The 23,573-nt window shown below is 41.5% G+C and overlaps 2 protein-coding genes across 5 annotated transcripts; both read right to left on the bottom strand.

Moving 5' to 3' along the window:
- Positions 1-214: 214 nt before the first annotated feature.
- Positions 215-8,180, bottom strand: LOC106940500 (E3 ubiquitin-protein ligase MARCH9-like). Its single transcript, XM_015023261.1, has 4 exons — positions 6,677-8,180; positions 2,733-2,888; positions 2,026-2,218; positions 215-826 (listed from the first exon to the last, which is right to left on the bottom strand). Exons 1-4 carry the CDS (start codon positions 7,025-7,027, stop codon positions 504-506), a joined length of 1,023 nt encoding a protein of 340 aa, XP_014878747.1. The 5' UTR covers positions 7,028-8,180; the 3' UTR covers positions 215-503.
- Positions 8,181-8,378: 198 nt separating this feature from the next.
- LOC106940501 (leucine-rich repeat-containing protein 17-like) lies at positions 8,379-23,159 on the bottom strand. 4 transcript variants are annotated; one of them, XM_015023263.1, is made up of 3 exons: positions 23,065-23,159; positions 10,290-10,629; positions 8,379-9,450 (listed from the first exon to the last, which is right to left on the bottom strand). In XM_015023263.1, exons 2-3 carry the CDS (start codon positions 10,560-10,562, stop codon positions 8,845-8,847), a joined length of 879 nt encoding a protein of 292 aa, XP_014878749.1. In that variant the 5' UTR covers positions 10,563-10,629; positions 23,065-23,159; the 3' UTR covers positions 8,379-8,844. The 4 variants fall into 4 exon arrangements, with proteins under 4 accessions (XP_014878749.1, XP_014878751.1, XP_014878748.1 ...); XM_015023265.1 differs by lacking the exon at positions 23,065-23,159 and adding an exon at positions 17,738-18,064 and having other exon boundaries at positions 10,290-10,586; XM_015023262.1 differs by lacking the exon at positions 23,065-23,159 and adding an exon at positions 17,738-17,827.
- Positions 23,160-23,573: the final 414 nt, after the last annotated feature.

Raw genomic sequence — 23,573 nt, forward strand, 5'->3', positions numbered from 1 at the left:
CAGTGTTCATGTTTTTTTTTTGTTTGTTTTTTAACCAGACGGCTTCCCGCGCCCCCCCTGCAATGACACGGCGCCCCCCCTAGGGGGCGCGCCCCACAGTTTGGGAACCTCTGCGCTAGTGCATGAGGCTATGGCAGATACTTCAGCCGTGGGCTGGCTTTCAATATGTTGAAGGGAGGAAGGAAGAAAGTAACAAGTTCAGAAAAGGTGTGACTGAACGAAATTTGGAAATGTTATTTTTTTTTTCATCCTTTGACTATCCTTTTCCATGCTTATTCAGACCAGGAGACAACTGAAATGAATATGTTTTTTCTTCCAGCCATGTATTTTTACTCAGCTCTACGTACCACTGCTCTGCCTTCCTCACGTTTCAGAAACAGACGGTTCCTCACGGCTCAGGACGAACCTGAGAGCACATCTTATCACTCAGGTAGATTTTATGGCACGTTAGGATTTTATTTTATCAGCACTTTTATTTACTCTTCAAAGACCGAAGCATGACCTCACACCGTGGTCACTCTCATGACCACCTCCTGGTTGGCACCATGCAGGTTCGAGGGCCTCAGCTGGCTGAGGATGTGCAGGATAGTGTAGCCACAGTGGTGGGTGAGGATAGCCCTGACGTGTCGACTCGTTGCTCTCCGTCCGTTGACCGCGATGCCGTTTGAAAAGTTCCTTTCGACTTGACCGGCAGATTTGCTGCTTGAACTGACGGAGTCGCCCAGATCCTTGGTTTTCTCATAATTCAGCACTTTCCACTGCTGGTTCACTGCCCGCCAGCGCTTAAAGATCCGGTAAACAGATGATCCTTCGTGGATTATAAGGCCTGGGTGTTAAGGGTAAAAGGTCGGGAGAGATTGGGGCAGGAAATAGTCTTACAAACAGACAAACAAGTGCTTGTTCAACAACAACCTGAGAGCACTAAAAAGTACAGAAGGTATGTTGTGTACCAGGATTGTATTTTGGAGATTTACAGCCAGACATGATGGCAAATAACAGTCAGTAAGTGTTTGTAACTTAAATGTGGACTCAGACTTGTAAACAAGTACAGAATATTTTGAGAGAACAACTAATCATTAATCTCTTCATCCTCCACAGATTAATTGAAGTTATTGTGGCCCACAGAAACCACTGCTGCTGAGCTGTAGGAAATATTTTAATATATTTTTTTTAAAACTGTCCCTTTATGAAGATGAGTGTAGTTGGCTTCAGTTTGCTTTAAAAATGTATTGTGTTCTGGTTGGAAACTGGAAAACTGGTGGAGTTTGATTATTTTTGTTGTTAGTGCAAAAAGCTAACTACTGATACCAGACTTCTATCCAGTACTTTTGTGTAGAGTAGCACAGAACATGACTGCAAAGTGAAAGTGGAAGGATGAATTGTTTTCCAAAATTCTTGCAAGTAAATTTTATTGAATCAGTTTGAAGAACTATCATTTGCTGCTCTCTCAAGTCATGCCTTATGGGAATAAAGACATTTGTGCCCATTCTCCTTCGCAAAATAGCTAAAGTTCAATCATTTTCAACATCATTAGCACCAATTTCTAATCTGGACTTTGACTGGGCCACACTAACCCATGAATATGTTTTGCTTTAAACCATCACATCGTAGGTCTGGATGTTTGTTTAGAGGTGAAACTCTCCCCCAGTCCCACGTTCTTTGCTGTCTTCAACAGATTTTCCCCTGAAGGTTGTCCCGGTTTTGCTCAATCAATGTTCCTGTCAACTCCGACCAGTTACAATTCCCATGCTAAAGGAAAGAATCCCCACAGTATGACGCTACCGCTACCGTGTTTCACAGTCAGGAGGATTTGTTCAGGCTGGTGTGCAGCGCTGGTTAGGTATAGCTTCTCCTCCATAAAGACCAGATTTGTGGAGTTGAGTTCATTGCTGCTGGGTCAACAGATTCATCTGTCTCTCGTATTATAAATTACACTGATGTTTGTGACTGAAATAAAAACTGATGAAGCACTTCAACGCGTATGAAAACCTTCACAAAACACATCTTAGAGCTCCAATCTCTTACCTACGCATACTACGTCCATGAAGCCGTACATGCTGTAGCATATCTGGAACAAAAGGTCCTGCCGCTGCCACTTGGCCGAGGGGCTGAGCGACGACCACACCAACCAGGAAATGCTGGCAAATAGGAAGAGAGAGCCCAGCACAATGGCAGCAATCTGCACCCTTTCAATCACAGCCAGAGAGATGGCCTGCCACTGGACACAAAGAGAGAGAAAAAGACAGAATGCAAAAAAAAAAATAAAAAAATTTCAATCTATGTACAGCATATGTATGCATATACTGTCTGTCTAGTGAAATTCATGTTTATCCTGGTGGTGGTGAAAAAGAGAGGTTTGTGTTTTTCTTAATGAGATTCACTCCATTCGGAAGAAAAACTGTTTTCTGCTTTGGAGAGAGAGCGAAAGACTATGCTGCACTCACAGGCAACTCGAGCTTAGTTTCTTTCTAATTAAATTCAAAGTATAAAAATATATATTCCTAAGGTTTAGCTAAGCACTTGTTCCCCTCCAGAGTTATCATGGTTTCATTTGCACCAGAGCTTCAGTTATCCAAATGACCTATTAACTGCTACTTCACAATCATCCAAACACTCGTTTTAGAGAGACGGACAAACGTGAAGCGTTTTCTTTTCGAGATGCAACCTGGTTGTCCAAAATCAAAATCTGATGCATTCATTAACTGATCTCCTTTCTTGTTCTGGGTGTGTACCTGCAGTGGGTTCTTGGTGCTAATGGCCAGAACCTGGTACTTGAAGTAGCAGAGCTCGCAGCTCCAGGAGCCTCTCTCACTGATCCAGCGGATGAGGCAGGACTGGTGAGTGCAGCGCACGGAGCCGTCACAGCGACAAGGGCTCAACAGCTCCCCCTGCAGGACAAAGACGGGTTACTGCATGAGACGAGCAGCTGGGCTGCTTATTGAAACGTTGAAATAAAATAAAAGACAGAAAAATAAATAACTCAAGCATAACTTCTGACAGTATTACAGGGAAATTCACCAGCTGTGGACGCTGGATAGAGTTAGTCCATAAGGTAGGAGTTTTAATTAAGACAACAGATGCTTTTGATCAAATCTGCATATAAAAATATTTAAATACACAGATGCAGAGCAAGCGACACTTATCAGCTCTTCAGGAAACCACAAACAAAAGGCCTAAAATGTAAAATATGTGTTTGAAAAACCTATAAAATAAATGTAACAGAAGCATTTATTTATTTATTTATTTTTTTTTTTACTTTTTGAGTTAATTCAGAGTTGGAAAGAATTTGATGCAGTGGGTTTTTTTTTTTTAGCAACTATTCAAAATGAGAAAAAGAAAAACTGTTACAAAGGTGAGGCATGTTTTGAACTGCACGAGTTGGAAAAAGCTAGAAGAAAATAGATATTCATCAACAGTCAGAGCAATTGAAAAGTTAAATTAACTGAGATTGTGATGAACAAGGCTCATGATGAGGGGTGGGGGGAGGGGTCATTAACAGCAATTGCTTATTTTAAGGGTTTCAACATCAGGAGTGCCAGGATTGTAGAAACTACATGAACTGCTAAATGTTTACCTTCAGGTTGGTGATATACAGAAAATAAATATTATTTGTAGAAAACAGCTGCCACAGAGCCAGTTTCTGTCCCCAGACTGTCACTCTGATGAATACAATAACGACTTTGGGGTGTGGGTAATCAACTACTGTGAAATAAAATAACCACATTTGCTTTTCCACAACCTCCTGTCTTGTTTTTTTTTTTTTAGTTTCTCTGTAAATGTTTACTAATGGCTGTACATGTATACTGTTCCTTTAATCATTCATTGCATTTCCTCTATATATTTATACTAAAAGTCTAAGTCAGATTCCTTGTTTGAGTACACAGTCTTGGTCAATAAAGATGATTTAACTCTGATTTGATTGAATGGGAGTTTTTAACATTCGGCTACATTTTCTTTCCCTCTTAGTGGATCGTTTTATTTAGACACAATAAAAAGGGACAGAAATAGACTGACGTGTAAAAGTTCAATTGAACTACAATTTCCCACCTTCTCTGCATTTAAAACAGCCTCATTTTCCCGTGGCTGTAACTCACAGTGATAAATGATCTTCATCAGTAACGAGCAGGATCCGATAAATCCAGCATCTATTTCCAGAGTCCTTAGATGTCGCTGACTCGTCATCCTCTCTTCAACAGTTTCACACGCGTTCCTCCTCTTTAGAGCGGCTCCGCTGTCATCCTCTTAACTGCCTTGAACATGATTTGTTTTAGCATATTTTTGACAGCTGCAGAATCTGTTTGTTTCTCTCCTTTTCTAGGGAGGTAATTGCCACAAAAAAAGTGCTTTGTTAAAAATCATTCACATTTACAAATGAGTGAAGTGCCAATCTGCAGCACATCACGATATTGGACCATAAACGCCTGAAAATGTCTTAATAGCAGACGGTTGCATTCCTTTGATTATTTTTGGTAAATTACTGAAAGTATAAATGCACATTGCATCCAGAACCTTGAGGTCAAAAAACCAGCAGGTCTTTGCTGTTCCCTACCTAGTATTTTGTGTCTAGTTTCTAGTGCAAATAGCTTAGCAAACTTGAAAAAGGACAAAACTAACTTACAAGTAGCATTTTAGTGAGACGGAGAAGCTTGTTTTAAGAAAATAATTCCTTAATATTGATGAAAAAGTTCTAGTCCCATTGGCAGACTATTTAATTTGCAAGACATTTTTCCCATGTTACAAGTTAATTTATCTGCCAATAGAACAAGAACTTTTCCATCAATGTTAAGGAATTATTTACTTAGAACAAGCTTCTATATCTTGCTGAGAAGTTACTTTTAAATTAATTTGTCTTATTTTAAATGCAATAAGATATTTGCACAAGAAACTAGACCAAAACTACTTGGTGAGAGTTTGTGTTTTGCAGTGTTCTATCTGGATCAGCCTACCTCTCTACATTAGATCATTGATCATCCACTTTAATTAACTGATAAAAATATCTTTGAAATGAATTCTAATCACTGACTTTTAACCCTGTTAATAACCTGACTTTTTAAGTTTCTAATGTATTTTAGTCTGTTTTTTTTTTTGTCATCTATGCGTGTTGCAAAGCACTTTCTGCAGCTCTTGTTATAAAGTGCTACGTAAATAAAAATTAAATTGAAAAAATCTGTCAGTGTCGACGTATTTCTGGAGTCTGAAGTTCATCCTCCTTTAGCACAACAACTCAAAGCACAAAGCCAGAGAGCCACAGAGGAACGGTTTAGATAAACGTGTTAAAACGGCCAAGTCAAAGCCTGAATCCAACTGATAATCTATAGAAAATGTTAAAGAATTGAGCCCAGGGCTGCAGATTTAAAAACACAGATTGAAAAAGAAGTGTCACTATGAGGTATTCACATCTGCTCCCGAATGCCTTCATATGAATATATTTGACCTCATCTCATGATATTTTCCCCTCGTCCTCCAAGGAAATCAGGAACCATCTGGAGTAGTGTGTGTTTTTTTTTCTTGTTATTGTAATCATTCACCTCCCTGTAGGCTCTCAGTCTGACAGCTCTATTTTCTGACTGACTCCGGGGGATGTGTGAGGTCTTTAATTGGTTTTATACCTGGAGAGGAAACAAAAACTTTCCGACACATAGAGTGGCGCATGCTTCTCACAAGTTCAGACCGACGCTGTGCGGAAATGGGATTTAAAAACGTGGTTTTGCTTTGCATTTGCCGTTCTCACACTTTCTCAAGTGAGAGCAGGGAAGCTGGTCGAAGTAGATGGGAAGATGGCTGCAGCTCAAACACAGGACATTTGAAAACTTGTGGGAGGCTGAAAAAGACTCGAGATTCAATGGAGGTTCACCTTCTAGACAACAAACCCAAACATACAACCACAGCTGCAGTAAAATGATTTAAATCAGGGCATATTTATCAGTTCTGTTCACAGATGATCTCAATCCACTATGATTGAGTTTAAGCTTTTTCTACTAGGAGATAAAGACCAAAAAACCTTCTTCTCCAGATCTCAAAACACTTGCTGTTTTAATTACAGCAAAAATCCAAGTCAATATGACACTTTTTAAAAAATGTCTTTGCAAAAAATATAAAATAACAGCTCTGTTCTGCTCTCTGGTGGTTTCTATAATGCTGAGTTTTCTCCTCAGACTGTTCTTAAAAGAAGCCCTTTGTCTACCTGCAGCTATTATTAGATCACCACTGAACGCTCAGTTTGGTTTAATCTTAGTCACTATATGACTTTACTTTGAAATTGGGGCGGACTGCATGGAGTGTTACAGATGAGTGACTGTGGAAAACAACCACACACAAAATCTTGGATATGTTTGGAGTCTTTGTTGCGTCTCTGCACCATCAAGACGATGGTTTAAACGGTCGATTTTTTATTTTTTAAACCAAAGCCTGATTTAAATTTCGTCACATCATCACGTCTGGCCTCTAGAGACTGGGCTTTATTTTGGGGGGTCTCAGATTAAAAGGGGGGTTGAATACAAATGCATGGGAGGTGTGTCAAGATTTTTATTTGTGCAGAACAAATGACCGTGTGTCATTTTCCTTCTCCTACAAAACCCGTTCATCTCAACTAACCTCGTTTAACCACGTGGAGACACTTTGATAATGACCATAATGATCTACCGTGCTTGGTTTGTGTTTAAACACAAAAGTTCACCTTTTCTGGCCCCTGGAAGCAGATCCTGCACTGCTGTGCTTGCACCCCGCTCTCAGAGAGACTCGGCAGGGAGGACGCCTCCAGACCTCCTCCTCCTCCTGCTCCCTGGGGTTTGTCTCCTTCTTTATCCTCGGAGGTCAGGCTGCGTGGCCGGGGCCCGTAGTACTCCTCGTCGTCGTCACGGTGGGAGCAGCTCATCTGTGGCCAGCCACAGCCTGCGATGGTGAAGCCTCTCATCCTGCTCTGCTCTGGGTCTGTGCCTGGGTCAGTCCTCCGGCTGCTCGAATCCGAGTGCATCAGCAGCAACACTTTGAGTTCACTGAAAACCGTTCCAAGACGGTACTTGAACATGTCTCAGAACCTTCACAGCACAGGCACAGCCCCCCCTTTTTTTTGTTGTTTATTTAAAACATCATAATTATTAGTATTAGTATTAAGTCTACTATTGTGGAATTTATCACAGTAAGCAGTTCACATCTTGCTATACTTAAAAAACTACAAAAAAAAGCATGCTCGAAACATGATAGGCTGGTAGATCAGCCCATGGCTCTTTGCATATCCTGTTGTTATAGCATGTGCACTGCAGTCTGACCAATGAGGAAGAGTTACTGTTTTTCTTTATGGATGGAGGCGTTTTGTATCGGGATTCAATTACAGAGCTCTAAACCAGGAGCCCAGAGCTGCTTAAAGTCAGAATGGAAAGGTCCAGCTGCGGTGCAGCAGGTCCAACAGGACCCAGTACAGGTTCTGAGTGACAATGAGGAGCTGTCCAAGGTGTTATCCTCAAAATATACCCTGTCTGAATAAGAAAATCAATACGGGTCTTGAAGGGAGGTCGGTCGTCAATAAAAACCCCACTTATTGAAGGCATTTATGTTTTTCATTAGGAGGAGGTGAGCAGCTTGTGGGAGTCCTTTGTTTCTCCGCGGTGGCATCCATCAACTCCCCTGCTGTCTCTGCGGGCTTTGTCCCACACCTCGTCCTCCTGAAGCAGCTCCCGATCGCAAAGTTTCTGGTTTTAAATGGGTTCCGTTTTATCCAAGCAGCGAAGGAGCGTTGGACGTCGGTTCAGCGTCAACTCTTCGCCCAACCATCCCGGCGCCGCAAGCAGAGAAGACGGATGAGAGGAGGTGAGAGCAGGACTCCTCCGAACACGAAATAATGTGCCGAAATTACGCAGCAGCAGCGATCCATGGTGGCTCGGTTCAAACAGCCGCGCACCATCCTCAGCAACACAGACCCTCTTCACAAGGTGAAATCCCGACGCGACTCGGTTCCTTACCCCACAGGGTGCTGACAACGAGTCTCCATCTCCTCCAAACAGGAACTTCCTTCCTCAGCCATGAAGCCGCCGCTCGCTCCATCCTCTGTGGGCGGTGTGAGGCTGGAGCTGCTGTCCAACGTGCTGATATTCACGTGACGTGTTAGCCACGTGCTCGTTCATCCAACACATTATCAGAGACGAACAGTGTTTGCTACAACACCTGCAAGCTGTCGGGAGGTTCGGCGTGCAAGCCAGCATGTGGAGGGGTTTAAATAAATTAGAAGATTGTCTAAAAGTTTTATTTGAATACTTGAGTTTAAAAAAAAATTCATACTCANGCTAATCAGAAAGCAGCTACTCCAAATGTGCTGTGTTCTTAAACTTCATCGGTGCAGACATGGTGCTGCGTGGTGTGACATGAGATGAAAAAAAAAAGTAAATTTATGGTCATTGCAACAATATTTGTGCTGTATTTAAATCTGTGGAAAATAAGTGCAGCAATTATGTAGTTTACAAGTTTGTGGTTTTGTGGGTAGAAACCCAGCAAAACTGACGCAACATTTTAAACGGTCTACGGCTTCCCCAAGTTGAATGCAGTTGTGCCTATCCACCATCTGCTGTCGTGAGCTGTGGAGATTTTGAATGAATAGAGGATAAATCGCCCCAAAGAAATCTCCTTCCCTTCCAGTGTGGCTAGCAAACGCTATGAAAGCAAATATATCTCTGGTGTCTGACTGTAGCCATAACAGAAGACTGCAAACTTAACTCATGTGCTCAGTTTCACTGGATAAGCAAGCATGACTATGCTGTATGATTAATGTTTTGTACTGCTTTTTTGTTTCGTACCGCTGAGCCAGCCTTTTGTTTTACGATTTGGTTGCACACAAAAAGTACCAAGTTTCATTCATTGAGCCCAATTTTGTTGGCTGGGATCCGTGCGTGAACATAATATTTTGTCTATTGCTCCAGTGTGTGTTCTGTTTTTTTTGTCATGTGTTCCCACAGTATCGCAGACAAATGGACACCCAGATTTTCTCTCACCTTTGTGTGAGCAGTCCAGCAGGAGCCTGGGATATTTGAGATGACAAATGGACACGGCGTCTGTCCGAACTATGGGACGCCCTGGCTGGGGTTCCTCCGGCCTGTTGTCCTCGGCACACAGTAAGTCCGCTGTCAGCTTTTTTAGCTTCTGGCCCTTCAGAGAGCGAGGCTCGGCACACCTGGCGTAGTTGCCCAGGTTTCGATTGCTGGGCACCTGCAGGGTCCTGACCAGGCTGTCGAGCGGGCAGCGGCAGCTCCAGGGGTTGTCGAAAATCCGGAGGTAGGTGAGGTGGGGGAGCGGGAGGAGGACCTCCTCTGAGGCTGACCTGATGCGGTTGTGCTGGAGGAGGAGGGTGGTGAGCTGGGAAAGGCCGCTGAACGCGTCGTCTTCGATCACCGAGATGACGTTCTGCTGAAGGTCCAGGCTCTTCAGCTGGGTGAACTGCTCGAACATGTTATCCCGTAAAATCTGAGAGGGGGGTGGGAAAAAAAAGCCACAAACATCTGTGATTAAAAGCAAATCCATAAACCTTTGAATTGATCTGCAAGCCTAAGGATTTATTTGCAGAGGCTTGTGCTGATCAAGCTTGCTTTTAAAAAAGAAGTGCATCTTTCTTGTCTAAAACTTCACCATCTCTGACATTTTGGACTTATTAGTGAACCACTGATGATGCATCTATAGCCTGGAAACATATCACACTTTCATTTTAGAGGGTAGACGACGCTACATAATGTCAAGCAAAAGCAGACAAAACAGGTTTTAGTCCATCCACCTCAATTCTACTATCGATTGTTCAAATAAAAGATTGATGCCACACGTCTTTATGCCTTACCCATGTGGCAAAGCTTTTATTTTCGCCACCTGTGGCACACACATTCCCCACGAAAGCCCTCATGGCGAATGTGTTTTTGATCTCGGGGCCCAAATAAATGGTGCGCAGATGGCCGAAAGTATCAACAAACAGCGCAGGTTTTATTTTCCGTTTAAAACAACTAACTCAGGAAAAATGCCCTGTGTTTTGCCGGGCAGAATTAAAGCGAATGTTTCTCGGAAACTCCTCATTTAGTTTTTAAGATCCCAATATAACTAAAAAGCACGTCTGCTGAATCGTCGCTGTGCTGGCTTTGCAGCTGCGTCTGCAGTCCGTTTTGAGCTGTTCTCTTTATTTTGAGCTTCATTGTGCTTGAACAGAACTTGCCGTTCGACTGAAGGGCGTGCAGTTTTGGAACGTTTTTAAGATTTGTCGTTAAATGTGAAATTTGTGTTCTCCTGCTTTTCTAGATGAGTTGAAATCTGCCTCCACACACCTGAATCTTATTTCTGGCCAGCAGAAGATGTTGGATGTCTTTGGGCCAGTCCTGCCTCACAAAGGTCAGCTGCGTGTCCTGGCAGTCCAGGTACTTCTCCCCGGCCTCCATGTACTCCTTGCATTCCTGAGTTTGACGCCTCATGACGCCGGTCCTTCCTTTGCCTCGGACGCGACCCCTGGTGCCCCTCTCTGTGGCCTTTGACCCCGGAACTCTCCAAGGTTCAGCCGACCCAAGGATCAGCAGGAGGAGAACTGCGGTAAGGAGATGCATGGCGGGGGAGGTGAGGAGGGTTCTCTGTCACAAAAAATGTTGGAGGGACACAGGAGGCCGGTCAGAGCTGTACATGCAGAAACAGACAAAATGGAGAACAGGAGGATGTTGGTGAAAAGGTCAAATGTCGTTGCATTTGTGCCTATTGAATCAAAAGAGCATACAGTGCAAAACACTTAAAAATGAAAAGAAAATAAAGGCATTCTTGTTGAAACTTTTTTTTTTACAAAACAAGAATGTTTCTCTTGCTTCTCAGACGCTAGAGAAATGTCTAGTTTTTAATTAGAAACTATAAAATGTCAAACAAAGAGATCCAGCTTTACAAGAAACACTTTTAAGGATTTTGTAACGTTACACTTGTTCCTAACAAGTGTTTGTTTTGCTACTTATTTATATTTGTCATTAATTTATGTAAGAGCTTTACTCCTTTGGGTTTTGATTTTCATTTGTGTTTGTGTTTTTTATTTATTTTACTTATTATTGCTTGTAAGGTTTTGCCATATTTGATTCATTATTGCATGTTGCCATATAGGCTCATTCCTTTATGTTTAGTTTCTTAGGTTATGCTTGTGTTCTGCGTTTTGTATTTATTTCTCTCGGATTGATTTTCAGTCTTTTCCCCTTTTTGATTCTGTGGCCTTTGGGCCCCTGTTGAGTTTCTTCTATGTTTTTCTGTCTATTTTTCATATTCCTTTAGTCAACCTGTTTGCCTTCTGTCGCAGCTGCACCCGGTTTGTCATCAATCACCTGCCTCTTCTCAGCAATCGCACTCCTCAATATTTTAGCCTCTCCGTTTCCTTCATTCCCCGCTGGATTCTGGTGACATGCGTGACATGGTTCAGTTCTGTAACTCTCATTATTTTACAATTCCTTCTTTAAAGTGCTACATTTTCGCCAGAGTCCGTCTTGAATTTCACTTTTTGTCCTCTTTAGTCCTGAATATGAATCCTAGATGTTCTTTCCTAGATTAAAAGAGATTTTGTGGATATTCTGTGTTAAAATCATTCATACCCGTTCTGCATGACCAACATCTCTGTGAAAGATGTGCAAAAATCTGCAATCATACTAATCTTTTAGTGCAGTTGCATAACACAGTTTAATGAAAATGTCAAAAGCTTTATGCACACTCACTGCATAACACTTCACTTTTGAAATAAAAGGATATCGACTCACCTGAAGTTTGCTTCTGAACATGTAGACAACTGATCTACCCTGAAGAAATATATTTGCACACCCAAATAGTGAAGGGGATTTTTGAGGCAGCATATTATGCTGTTGAATTTCTTGCAAAGAGAAGTTTGAAAACCTACAACTAAAATGAACTCGTAACGGATAATTTACCTCAATTTTATTTGATGACTACTTTGGTCTCCTGCTTTACTGCCTTCTCTTGAGCCGTTTAAAATCTCCCTCCACACCTCGTCGCTTCGACATAGGAAATAAGGCAGTTGGCGATACTGCTGAACGCTTTATTTAACGGGCAAAGTTAGTTTTTCAGACAAGATCTCCAAGGCTGTCGAGAAACACGTCGTCCAGACACAGACACACATGCTTGGTTTGACTCAGTCCAACTCCAGCAAACCACAGTCCTCCTACCGTCTCGCACAGTGGAACAACACTGTCAATGCAGATGGTTTGCTTCCATTGGGAATAACAGGCTGGATGTGTAAGTTACACAGAAGCAGCTGAGAATGTGTCTGTATGCACTTTCCGTTTCTCTAGGGATTGCCCACCTGTCCGACTATATCAATCACCTCAGTGGTTGCAAACCTCATCGTTCAACTCCTTTTTGTATGAGCTTGACTGTAATGAAGCTGCTGTAAGATGCATTGTGTATTTAAGGCTTTTGCTAGTACAAACTCCAGCATAGACCAAAGAGTGAAAAGGTCCAGCTGAGGCTGCATGTTAAATCTTGGTTTAAGAAGCAGATTCCTAGTCTGTGAACAGTGCTCTGGTTGTAGCCCTGTAAGGGCAAAGTCTCGATTAAATACTGGCACTGTAACCTTTTTCTTTGTTCGACAGGTCAATGATAAGATTGTTTACCAAAGCATTCAGACCAGAAAAAGACACCGTCGCGTTGCAGTAGTCTACAAAAATTCTTGTTCCACAGCCACCCCTTAAACTTGTAATTGTAGACTTGTTTGCTGATTTACAAGGCACAGGCCTGCATCTTTAGCCAAATGAGAAGCTGTGGCGCTATGAACCTGCCAGAATCCACTGGTTGCCTGTGCAGCCAAAGAGCTGAAGTCCTTATGTGCCTGGTTTCTATTGGAAAGAGAAACTTTTGTTGGAAGTCTCTTTTTTTTTTTCTTTTTTTTTTTAAAGTGTTTTATCAAGTGTTTACATATGGAATCAGAAAAATAGTTTTCCGAATCTAGTTCACATGATACTCGCCAACATGCTACTTCCAGTCCACGTCATTTGTTTCAGACGTTTTATAAGGATAAATTTGTCGGTACATTAAAATTCTATAAAGTGTCACTTTCTGCAATTAATCTTGCAAGCACAAAATGTAAGTGGTCTTAGTGTTGTACCCTGCATCATCTCTATTCTGCACAAAGATCTAAAACCTAGAAATGCAACATGGATGCTGCATTTGCATGTGCATACTATGATTGTTGGTGCAAAATCTTTGCTGTGTGGCTAATAAGTGTTTGATAATGATTTAAATCATCGGTTACATGAGTAGCAAATTAGCCCATAGCATACCACATCCTCAACCATGCTTACCTGGTAAATTTGGCACTTGTCATGTGTGTTTCGGTAGATTTATAACCCTGTAAAGTGATGTTGGGTAATTGTTCAATTCTTAATCTTATGGTGCAAAAGTAGCCTCGTCAGGTTATTATTTGTTTTGTTTTTTTCCTATTTTCCATTCCGACCTCCTTTTGTCATTCAACCAAGGTCGGGTACTGCTTTTAACACATCCACGAGAACAATCTAGACCCGACTTTCTGCAGTGATTCGCTTTAGCTCCTTGCCTTTGTTTCCAGACCAGAAGGATTTCAAAGTCCTGCCAACGAGTTGTGGGTCTGCCGCGGGGTGTGTTCCCTTTGGAATGAGCTGGGAAAACCTTCAGAGGAAGGAATCCAGGACACGTCCTATTCAGATGGACCTGTAACTCTAAACCCTGGCTGCCCTCTTTAGCATGACAAACCAGAGTAGCTCCGTCAGCATTCACCGCTAATCGTCTCTCCTTAATGCAAGAAGTTCATTGCATCACATCATGTTTTGTTTACTTTTTTGTCATGTTTTTTTTTTTTTAACACATCCTTAAAATCTGTGACCTTTATCGGAAGTCCATCTCTTTTATGAGTACCTTAGCCACAGTCTGTCTGCAGTCTCCACTGCACATAGCTGTGCCCCAACAAACCAACGCAGGCCAAACCCATCCATGTGATTCACCCTAACCTCGTGGCTGTGCCAAGCCTCAATTGGCCCTCTCAGCCTAGCATTAAATCCCACCCAATGTACCAAGGATGAGCCTATGCTGACCCAAAGCATTCTCAGTTTAAAACTCATAGTAGGAATCCCTCACGGTTGCGGTCAGGTATTTCCTCAGGAACAGTTTTTGTTTGATCCCTCCGCCTGTCCTGAACCAGAATGACCTTTGGACGTTTGGTCTGGACCTAAAAATGTGGTAGCAACATGTCTCAGCTCGGATGACGAAAATAAACCTGTGGGAAGAAGACTGAGAAGTCTTTGTGAAACAGACAAAAAGGCTGGGGAAAAGGGAAAAAAAACACTTCCTTTGTGCATCATATTTAATTCTTAACGACAGCTTACTTATGCAAACGCTCATGGACACAGGCATGTTGCGGGAAAAGCGAACAATGAAAAAGAAGAAGAGAAAAATGGAACGTAAACGCAAAAGATGCTCAGTATATTTCGTTTTGAACGTCTCAGTGAGCCAAAGTCTCTTTCATCACCAGACTAAAGGACACATAGACGGCTTGCCCTCCTCATAGTGTTTTACATGCTTGTAAGTCGGCAGAAACGAGGAGTGTTCAATTTCAGCTGTTTTATTTTCTACAGTGACTGTAGAAAAACTAACAGATTGCCTTTGATCAGTGTGCAGCTCTGGCGACGGACTGTAATCACAATTTTGTAAGCTTGTCAAAGTTGTGGCTCCTCAACGTCTGAAGTCCAGATCTACAACGTTACCGTCTTCTGCTTTTCATACTACATCATCAAGTCGGGACATACATGATACGCACATACCAAATTACAGACCAAGCATGTCAAAGACACTCCGATTCTGCTTCCAAAATTAAGGGAAGTACCTTGCAAGAACCATAAAACTTTTCATCTGTCTAAATTTATTCCAGGAGTCTGGAGACTGCACAATTACTGACCGCATTTGTAGCCCTAAAGCAGTATCTACGTACGAGTAACCTTGAGAGTTCAGGCATCCAGCAGGAAGAGTTCGGAAAACAGAAGGATCACTGTTATGAGAGAGAGAGAGAGCAAGAACAAGAAGGGGAGGCTATAAAAGCAAGACTCAGGGATTTCTTCTGCATGCAAAAAGAAAAAAAAAGAGAACAAATTCTTACTCCCATCCAAGTAGCATGCTCAATCAATCTCTGTTATTCAGTCAAGCTGTTAACTGTAGAAAAGCAAACAGGGAAGCAATGAAAATTTGTAAGAATGAAGCTAAATTGCATCCATGTCAGTTCAGCCTCCTTTTTATATTTATGTGGGGTATGCCTCCTATGTGTGTGCTTTAACTTCAGGATGTCATCAATCGGAACAGTCTCGAATTTCTTTTTATTTTGGGATTTTAAGTGACAGACCGAAGCTTTAAAAGATTAGTTAAGACTGAAGTGGAAGGATAATAATCTAACGATCCTTACTCCAAACCAGTCATCTTCAGAGATGACCAGCTTCTAGACTTTGACTTCTGGCATGTTTTTCCTCCCAGGTTTTTTCCCCCTTATTCATCGCCATCCATCTTCCCATCGTCTCTGAATAGGTTTGGTCTTCTCAGCCCGATGCTGCCACCACCACGTTTCACTGAGAGAATGGCGTCTCATCTGATCAGGGCATCTTGAGGTTAGCTGCAAACTTACCCCAAGCGTCTTCTGGATTTTTATTTTTTTATTTTTCCCTCCATCCAGCTTCTTCATAAGGAGCAGATTTATGGAGTGCGTGACTAACGTTTGTCCAAACAACAGATTCTCTCCGCAGCCAAGCAGATTTATGCCTCTTGGCTCCCTTCTCTGACTATTGCCCCTCTCGCCTCGGCCTGTCTGTTTATGTAGACACCCAGGTCTGAGCAGGTTTGCAGTTGAGCCATGATGTTTCACGTCTTGCGTTTTGTGGTGCCGTTTATTTCGTATTCTCTTAACAAATCTGAGGCATTAATAGTACAGCTGTGTTTGTAATGAGAGGAAATCTTACAAAGGTGGGATTTACATGGCTGCAATGGGTATTGGAGCTTATCAAAGCACAAATGCATGCAACAGATTTTAATTTTCTTTTTTCTTTTTTTTTTTAAAGTCTTCATCTTTATATTTATCCAGTACTTTTAAGGATACAGAACATGTTCTGTGTATTAATAGAGCTGGGAAGAGAGAGTGCCTCTTACATCCCTGAGAGCCTAATTGAAACCAGAAAGGTTAACCTCTGCAGCAGAGCGAGAAAGAGAGTGGAAAAAAAAAAGGTTTAAGAACAGAAAATGACACTTGAGTTTTTCACTGAGGTTCAGAGGGGTTGAGCACACAAAAACAAACAGCGGAGGGTGGACCTGACTGGTGAAAACATGCCAAAGTGCTTGGCTTTGCATCGAAATCAGATTTCCATTTTTCTGGCTCCGGGGGTACTGTAAATCTCGGCTCTTTCACGTCGGCGTGGATCATTAGTAACCAATGTGTGCTTATAGGTCCTGTGTCTGTCAGTCATTTGAGCACTTTGAAAACATAATTTATCTCCCTTTAGCTGGCCGTCTTTCCATCGGAGATCCAAACCTTCCTTCGAGCTGCCTCATTAAGACTCGCGGAGATGAAAAAGCCGTGACGCGACGCTAAACAGACACCACGTCCCCACCCGCGCCCCCAGCCGCACAGCTATGTCGACTGCTTTGGCTCCGTGCCAGACATCTGCGTGGTAAACGCACGCGAAATAAGTGCTTTCTAACCAACGTAGCTGTGGGCAAGCTGAAACAGCTGAACGCTCCGAGAAAAAGGGGCTTCTGCTCTTTAACAATCAGGGAAAAATTGCAAGTTAAGCAAGTTCCCCCTCCAGTTTGACTTGGTACAGAATCCCAGAGTGAAACCACATGGTGCTCCAGTTTCACCCAGCAAGAGCTTGGGATCTTTCTGAAAACAACAAAGCGGCGTGTAACTCTCTGGGGTGCCATCACGCATACGACTGTGCAGTAAAACGTGGAGCAGCATTGGCTTGGATTATATCTAAAAAGCAGAGAAGCGCATAACCAAAATATATTACTAATATTAATATTGCTGATATTATTATTATGCAAGAGAATAGTGTTAGCTTGCTGCGTATACGATGAACATGAGTCATCTGGAGTGCACTCTCATCCAGAAATGCTCTCTTACAGTATGAAGCGATTCCAATTGGAAAAGTTCTAACTGTGACAAATGAGATTCTTAGCTCCGTCTGTCATGGTAGTTGAAATAGAGCACTGTGTAATTGGGTAACAAAATAAATAGGCAAGTCCTTTTTACAACTCTTCAAGTGAGAAGAAAATCTAGTCCAGAAATTCTGCAAGCAGGAAATGAATCAAATGCAAACTCTTGCAAAAATGCTTGGTAATGTAAATTTTGGCTGTTAATGCTTGTGCAAAATGCCTCGTACATTTCTTTCTTTTTTTTTTTTTTTTTTACTTGCACACACATTTTTAACATTTAAGCATTTAAATTGCCACATAATCCATTTTCAACTCCACTGCAATTAGTCCCAAGCAACCCAAAGATGTAATGAAGCAAAAATCTTAAGATAAGGATAAATTGCTGTGACTTTGCATTAGTACTTGGGGCTGTACCATGCCAGCTTTTTTTTTTTTTTTTTTTCCTCTTTCAATTTATTTTTTATCAAGTTTGTTGACTCATGACTGAGCAATAATTACAAGATTAGCTGCCGTTTGTCAGCTGGGTAACTTCAGCACACACTCCAGACGCATTTCTGTGGAGTATTAAAAGTTTCAGTCCTACCCGTGCAGGGTGAGAATCTGGCCCGGGTTCGTCTACTAGAACCTGCGGATCTCCGGTTGGTCCAGTGTCCCAGGCTCCTAATCCTGTCATGAGTGCTGCATCCAAGCCAAGAATATCGGCCCGGGCTGCTGGAGCACCTTGGAGTGAGGGACGAAGATTGGCTCTCTTTCTATCTCTCTTTTGCTCTCCCTCTCTCTGTCTCCTTCGCTCTCTTCTCCTCTTCCTTTTCACCCACTCAGCTGGAATCACATTGTGAGCTGTGGAGCAAAAACCGATCCTCATAGGAGCCACAAGGCTGTCTCTGGTTTAACATTACACACACACACACACACACCCACACACAAACTCCTGACACACGTGTGGGAGGGCTGCAGCCCTTTATTGGTCCCCTCTGTTTAACCGGTGAACTTACTGCAGGATGTGTTGCTAACTGGCCTGACAGACTGAATAAAAGACAAATAAAGACTGAGCTCCTGGGTGGCAAAGCAGCAAAAAAAAAAAAAGCTCCTCACACAGACACCCTTCTGCACACTTGTCTTGTCTTGCCTACTTTTTGGTTGTGTTAAAGCAAAAAGTGCTGGAGAAATGCTAGAAATATTGATATGCTCACTGAGACTCAAGCCACTCTGTTTTCCAATAATTGGATATGAACTAAACCCCTAATAAAGATCTCAGTATGCATGCATACAGGCAACAGTGGTTTTGCAAGATTGAAAAAGGAAAAGAACTGATGGACGTTTCTGTTAAAATGTGCAAATGCTTGCTGACTAGGGGTCAATTTCAGTTTCCTGTTTATCTGTGACAATTCTTAAAAGCTTTGCTTTTACTTTACACTTTGTGTTCAGTGTATTTCAAAATCCAGTTGAAATAGACTGATGGCGGTTGTATTGTGAAAAAGTACGGAAAATATAGTCTGATTGTTAAAATGTGATTAACATAGTTGGTGAAAATGTTAATGATTGAAAACGGTGCTTTGTCAGATTGAGAGGTTGCATTATTAATTTTGTTACATAGTCATAAACATGTTCCCTTATGTTCTTGTGAAGATGCAACCAAAAACCGAATTACTCCACTGAACCTTCGCTATTAAATCAAACAGTTTGAAATAGCTTTACGTTACTTAGTCTTTGCTGGTTAGCATAGAGGTGAAATTAGCATTTAGCTCAAAGTACGCCGTGTAGCTGCAAACCATCACATTTTGTCTCGTATTTGAATTCTAAGTTCAGTAAGAGTTTAATCTCGTGAAATAAATGCTTTGACATTTTTATTGGAAGCCCTTTCTTACTTGAGCTTGTTTACATTCCTCCATTTCTTAAATAAGTCTGATCCGTGCGAGGCAATAAAAGATGGCGGCCAAACCGTGTCAGCCATTCACAGATGACATAAATGAGCTGTTAAGTTTGGAGCAAACAGCTAAGGAGTATTGTAGCAACTACTAAGGAGTATTACATGAAGGGAGACAGGGAGCCCTGATAATCACCCCGTCTTTTTCCTCTCCTCTGCACCATCACAAAGAGCAACAGCTCCATATTAGGATTACTACCGAGCTGACTCTTGAAGGGGGGGGGGGTTGTTCACCGCCAAACGCACCAAAACAACTGTTTTCAGTAGTCGGGAGGAGCCAGCACAGAGTCTGGGGGCTGGAAATAAAAACCTAGCTTGTGTTTGGCTGTATTTGATTTCAAACACGCGAAACATGTCTGAAAGCATTTGTTTGTCCTCTGTCAGAGATGAGCGAGACAGCTGGACACTATGCTTTCACATTGAGCTTTGACCAGTATATGCGTTGTTTAAGTGGAAAACGTTCCATATGCCAATATTGGTAACGTCCAGGTCTGTTTTAGTGTGTTCAATGTGTTTTGACACCTACGTGTAGGTTTAAAAATTGATTTTAATAATTTTTCTTCATTAACAGAAGTTGCAGTGTTGCAAAGCAACCTGGGAGGTTGAAAATCTGTCCAGGAGCCAACGTGAATCATCGTAATTGAAGAGCGGTTAACAGTCATGTCATGTAAACATAAAAGCAACCTTCTAATTAGAATGAAGCTGTATTTCCTTCGTGCTCAGTAAGCCTGACTGGAATTTCCCCAAGATATAAAAACATGCTTTATTCTTCTGCATGCAGCTGCATGCTATATTCTAATGCGATCCAATGACCACAAATTCAATATGTTTGTGGATGAGGAGCAACTGAGATGTGCAGTAAATGATTCAGACTATTTTTTTATTTTTTTAGTTCAAGTCTTTCATTTATGTGAAGAAATGACATTCGACACAGTACTCTCAACATGCAAAATGAAGAATAAAACCCATTTTCAAACCAAAGCTAGTTTAGTTTTCATGTGTTGGGAATTGTCGTCTTTTGATCAATACATATTTCAAATGCTTTCCCCGGCGAATTCATGGTCGCACAAACATTGCTATGAAATATTAGACTTCATTAACCTCGCATAAAACCAGCGAGTCTTTTGACTTCACTTACAGAGAAACATCCACAGAGCACTTTGTTACATAGACGAACATTTTAAATTTTCCTTCTGAGTTCTTCTACCGTTTTTTTCTGTCTCCGACCACTTTGACTGTTTACTTGTTTTTACGTATCGGTGCCCCATCCCTGCTATTCTCTATAAAAAGAAGAAAGGATAAAAGAAAACAGTTTGTACACAAACAGCACAGATGCAGCACTTCATACTAATAGGGAGGACTTTTTTTTCCCCCTACTGCAAGCTTAAATTGCGATTCTTCAAAGTCTCACAAGCCCTTTTCCCTTAAGCTCCATCAGTGTACAGCACTTACTCAGACTCGGGCGGTAATCAATCACTTTAAAGACAACGAGCATTAATCTCTCTTGAGTTTGGGGGAAATACCATCATCCTCTCATCTGCGGTCTTCGTTTCTCTGCGTTCGTTGTTGGTGCAAATTTTTAAGTGCTAAATCTAAACCTCGCTCCGTCTTCATCTTTCAGTCTCAGACCGCTCCACTCCTGCCAGAGATTTATATGTTTTTCTATTATTTCTGGTTCTGATATTTAATTTCTTCCTCTCACTCCCTTTTCTCCCCTCCTCTTTTTGCCCGAAGCCAAAAAAAAAAAAAAGACACAATGGAGGTAAAATGAAGAACTGGAATCTACAGTGCTTTGCTTTTTATATTTTGTCGCTTTATAACCTAAAACTTTGTATTTTGTGGAGATTATATTCAGTTCGGTAAAACAAACTTGTGCAATATGAGCATGCAGAAAGATAATGTTTTGGAACAACTGTTACAGGAATTACAGCTGCAAGTGTGTCTCTACCACATTTCTACATCTAGAGAATATTCAGCCACATCTTTAATTTATTTTTTTATTTTTATAAAGTAGATCTCGCTCAGCCCGACTTCATTGATGCTTGAATAAAATCATGATTTTCTCAAATCCATTTAGATCTTTCTTCCCAGATTATCCACCCATTAAGCTCCATTCATCATCCTCAAAACAGCTTTCCTGCTAACGAAAATTATCCCACATCATCATACTGCCACCACCATGTTTCATTATGGGGTGAAATTTTCCCCACAGAGACAGAAAGATAAATTTTGATCTCATCTGGCAAGTTTTCTTCAACCATGTATGTTGCATGGCAAAGGAAATTTGTCTTGTTGTTTGTGTGCAGACTGACTTTATTAGCTGGTTTTATTTGGAGATGGTGGCATGTAAATAATTTTGAAAACCATGAAACATTTTCCTTCGACTTCACAATCATGGACTTGCGTAATAAGAAATAGTGGAAAAAGGTGACAGACTATAGGGGCAACGTAACGATGTAGTTCTGAATGACGCGTAGTGCTGGCTGGAAACTGGTGCAGGGGAAAGGGAGTGCATGCTTGTATCCGTTGGATCGCTCCCGTTTCAAATAATAAACCCGTATCCGCGGAAAGTTGTTTCTCTGGATGTCACGGCGAATTACAAAAAGTAACATGTCTCGACAAAGAAGTGCACAGTCTTGAGGAGCCCTCAGGAATGAAGGAGACAAAGGAAGAGAAGCACAAAGAGGCATTAGCAACGTCTCCCTGCGGCATAATGTGCAGACATGAAAGGTGAAGAAATTCACCGTGGCTTTGTTGCAAGTTCCCATCACCGCAACAACCATAAATTGTTATCCTTTCACTGAACGATTTCAAAGAAATTGCTTGCCAATTGCTTAACTATGCTTGTGGTGGGTGCAAGTCTTAAAGCGGTGCTTTCAAAGACTCAGTCCTCCCTATGGGGGTGTCTGAGTCATTTGTAAGTTTGCTTACATTTTGGCATTTGAATTATTAAAGATTGATGTCGTAAACGTCTTGAAACAACAACGATCATGCTCTAATTATACAGTATTTGAGGACTTGCAACAGCACAACATTAGCTTCGAATGTGTTTGTCAGTTTGCAGAGTGACCGCAGTTGGCCACCCAAAGCCATCGCGCATTCTTCATCTTCCTTCGTAATGCGGAAGCCACATTGCCGTCTTTCTTTTGAATATCTCTTTAGAAATAACTCTTGAATCTCAGGGACCCTGCAGTGCCCAGGAAATATATCATTGCTGGTTTTTCTGGCCTTTCTTTGCAGTAGATCAAACAGGAAATGGGTAGAAGGAGAAGGAGGAAGACGTATGCAGCAAAGGTCCCAGAGTCTGGAATCAAACCCTGAACTGCTGTTTCGAAGACTAAAAGCGTCTCTATGTGGGATGGACCCTCATGCTTTTTTTTTTTATTCAGTTTTTACAAAGAATAACTCAGCCAAATAGCTTTTTGGCTTTCAGGTGAAGAACCTGAAGTGCCTGGAAAAACCAGGTACTTCAAACGTATTTTAGTAGATACTGCGAACAACTTGGCAGAATGTCTGTAAACATAAATTTCACAACAGATTCTGAAATAAATACAGAACTGGACCTTAACTGGGCCATTGCTTTGATCTAAACCATTCCATGATAGACCTGGCTGTGTGTTTAGTTGTAAATGCAGGAAAGAGGAATTATTTTGTTTTAGTTTCTAAGTTCTGACAGTATATTCAGCTGTTTAATTTTTCTTTGAGTTAAACATAAATCAAAACAAACCAAATTTTAGAGATCTTTAGACTACGTTTAGTTTCTGTTTTAGTGTGCAAGTTGCATGCATACATGGATACAGTCATCACGCAGACTGCTTTTTTGGTAGTCAGTTAATCTAGGTGCTGAAATTATTTTGTGCTATGTTTTTCAGTTCTTATAAATCAGTACGAAAACTCTTAAAATCTCAAAGATCTGCACACGAGTGAAAGTTTCTGCCGCGGACCAACTCTTTAAAAATCAAACTACCACAGAAGCTTCATACCTGTTCTCCCTTTGGGATGTGCAATGTAAAGTCACAAAGGCAATTCATCCAACGACGGAAAGTCCACCCGCCAGAAAAACATCGGTTCCAGCATATGTTCAGTGTTTACAGGGCCAAAAGAAAAACACAAAAATGTATTACTGTAAAAGTCATTTGCCCAAAATGTTTGGCTGCTCCTGCAAATTCGGAGAGCCTGTATTGACATGATATGAGATATGAGAGAAAAATGTGAGCCAGCCTGCCAAACATATTGGCCACCAACCTCACTGTAAGCATGTCTAGTTCTTTCAATCAAAGAGTCCCTGAACCACTGAGGAAAACCAGCAGCTCCTCATGAATTGTGCTTTAGAGACTCTATGGGAGTCTCATGTTTTTTTTCTCTTTCGCTTTTCATGCCACCCACAGCCAGTGATATAAAATGAGAGTGGTCATTTTTTTTTTTTTTTGCATTTTTAGAAAGTTACTCAAGAAAACTCAGATTTTGTTTTCTTTCATTTAAATGGGCAAAA

This window comes from Poecilia latipinna, unplaced genomic scaffold, assembly GCF_001443285.1.
Source record: "Poecilia latipinna isolate Pla-1442-1.1 unplaced genomic scaffold, P_latipinna-1.0 Scaffold3253, whole genome shotgun sequence".
NCBI lineage: Eukaryota > Metazoa > Chordata > Actinopteri > Cyprinodontiformes > Poeciliidae > Poecilia > Poecilia latipinna.

Bases quoted from the DNA above. Each gene is read 5' to 3' on its own strand.
- LOC106940501 (XM_015023265.1), bottom strand. From the start codon at position 18,019: ATGAGGATCGGTTTTTGCTCCACAGCTCACAATGTGATTCCAGCTGAG. The intron at 10,587-17,737 runs GTAGGACTGAAA...TTTTTGTGACAG, and splicing joins CAGATTCTCACCCTGCACGG to AGAACCCTCCTCACCTCCCC. The intron at 9,451-10,289 runs GTGTGTGGAGGC...CCCCCCTCTCAG, and splicing joins TGGCCAGAAATAAGATTCAG to ATTTTACGGGATAACATGTT.
- LOC106940500 (XM_015023261.1), bottom strand. From the start codon at position 7,027: ATGTTCAAGTACCGTCTTGGAACGGTTTTCAGTGAACTCAAAGTGTTG. The intron at 2,889-6,676 runs GTGAACTTTTGT...TTTGTCCTGCAG, and splicing joins GCTTCCAGGGGCCAGAAAAG to GGGGAGCTGTTGAGCCCTTG. The intron at 2,219-2,732 runs GTACACACCCAG...CTTTGTGTCCAG, and splicing joins GCACCAAGAACCCACTGCAG to TGGCAGGCCATCTCTCTGGC.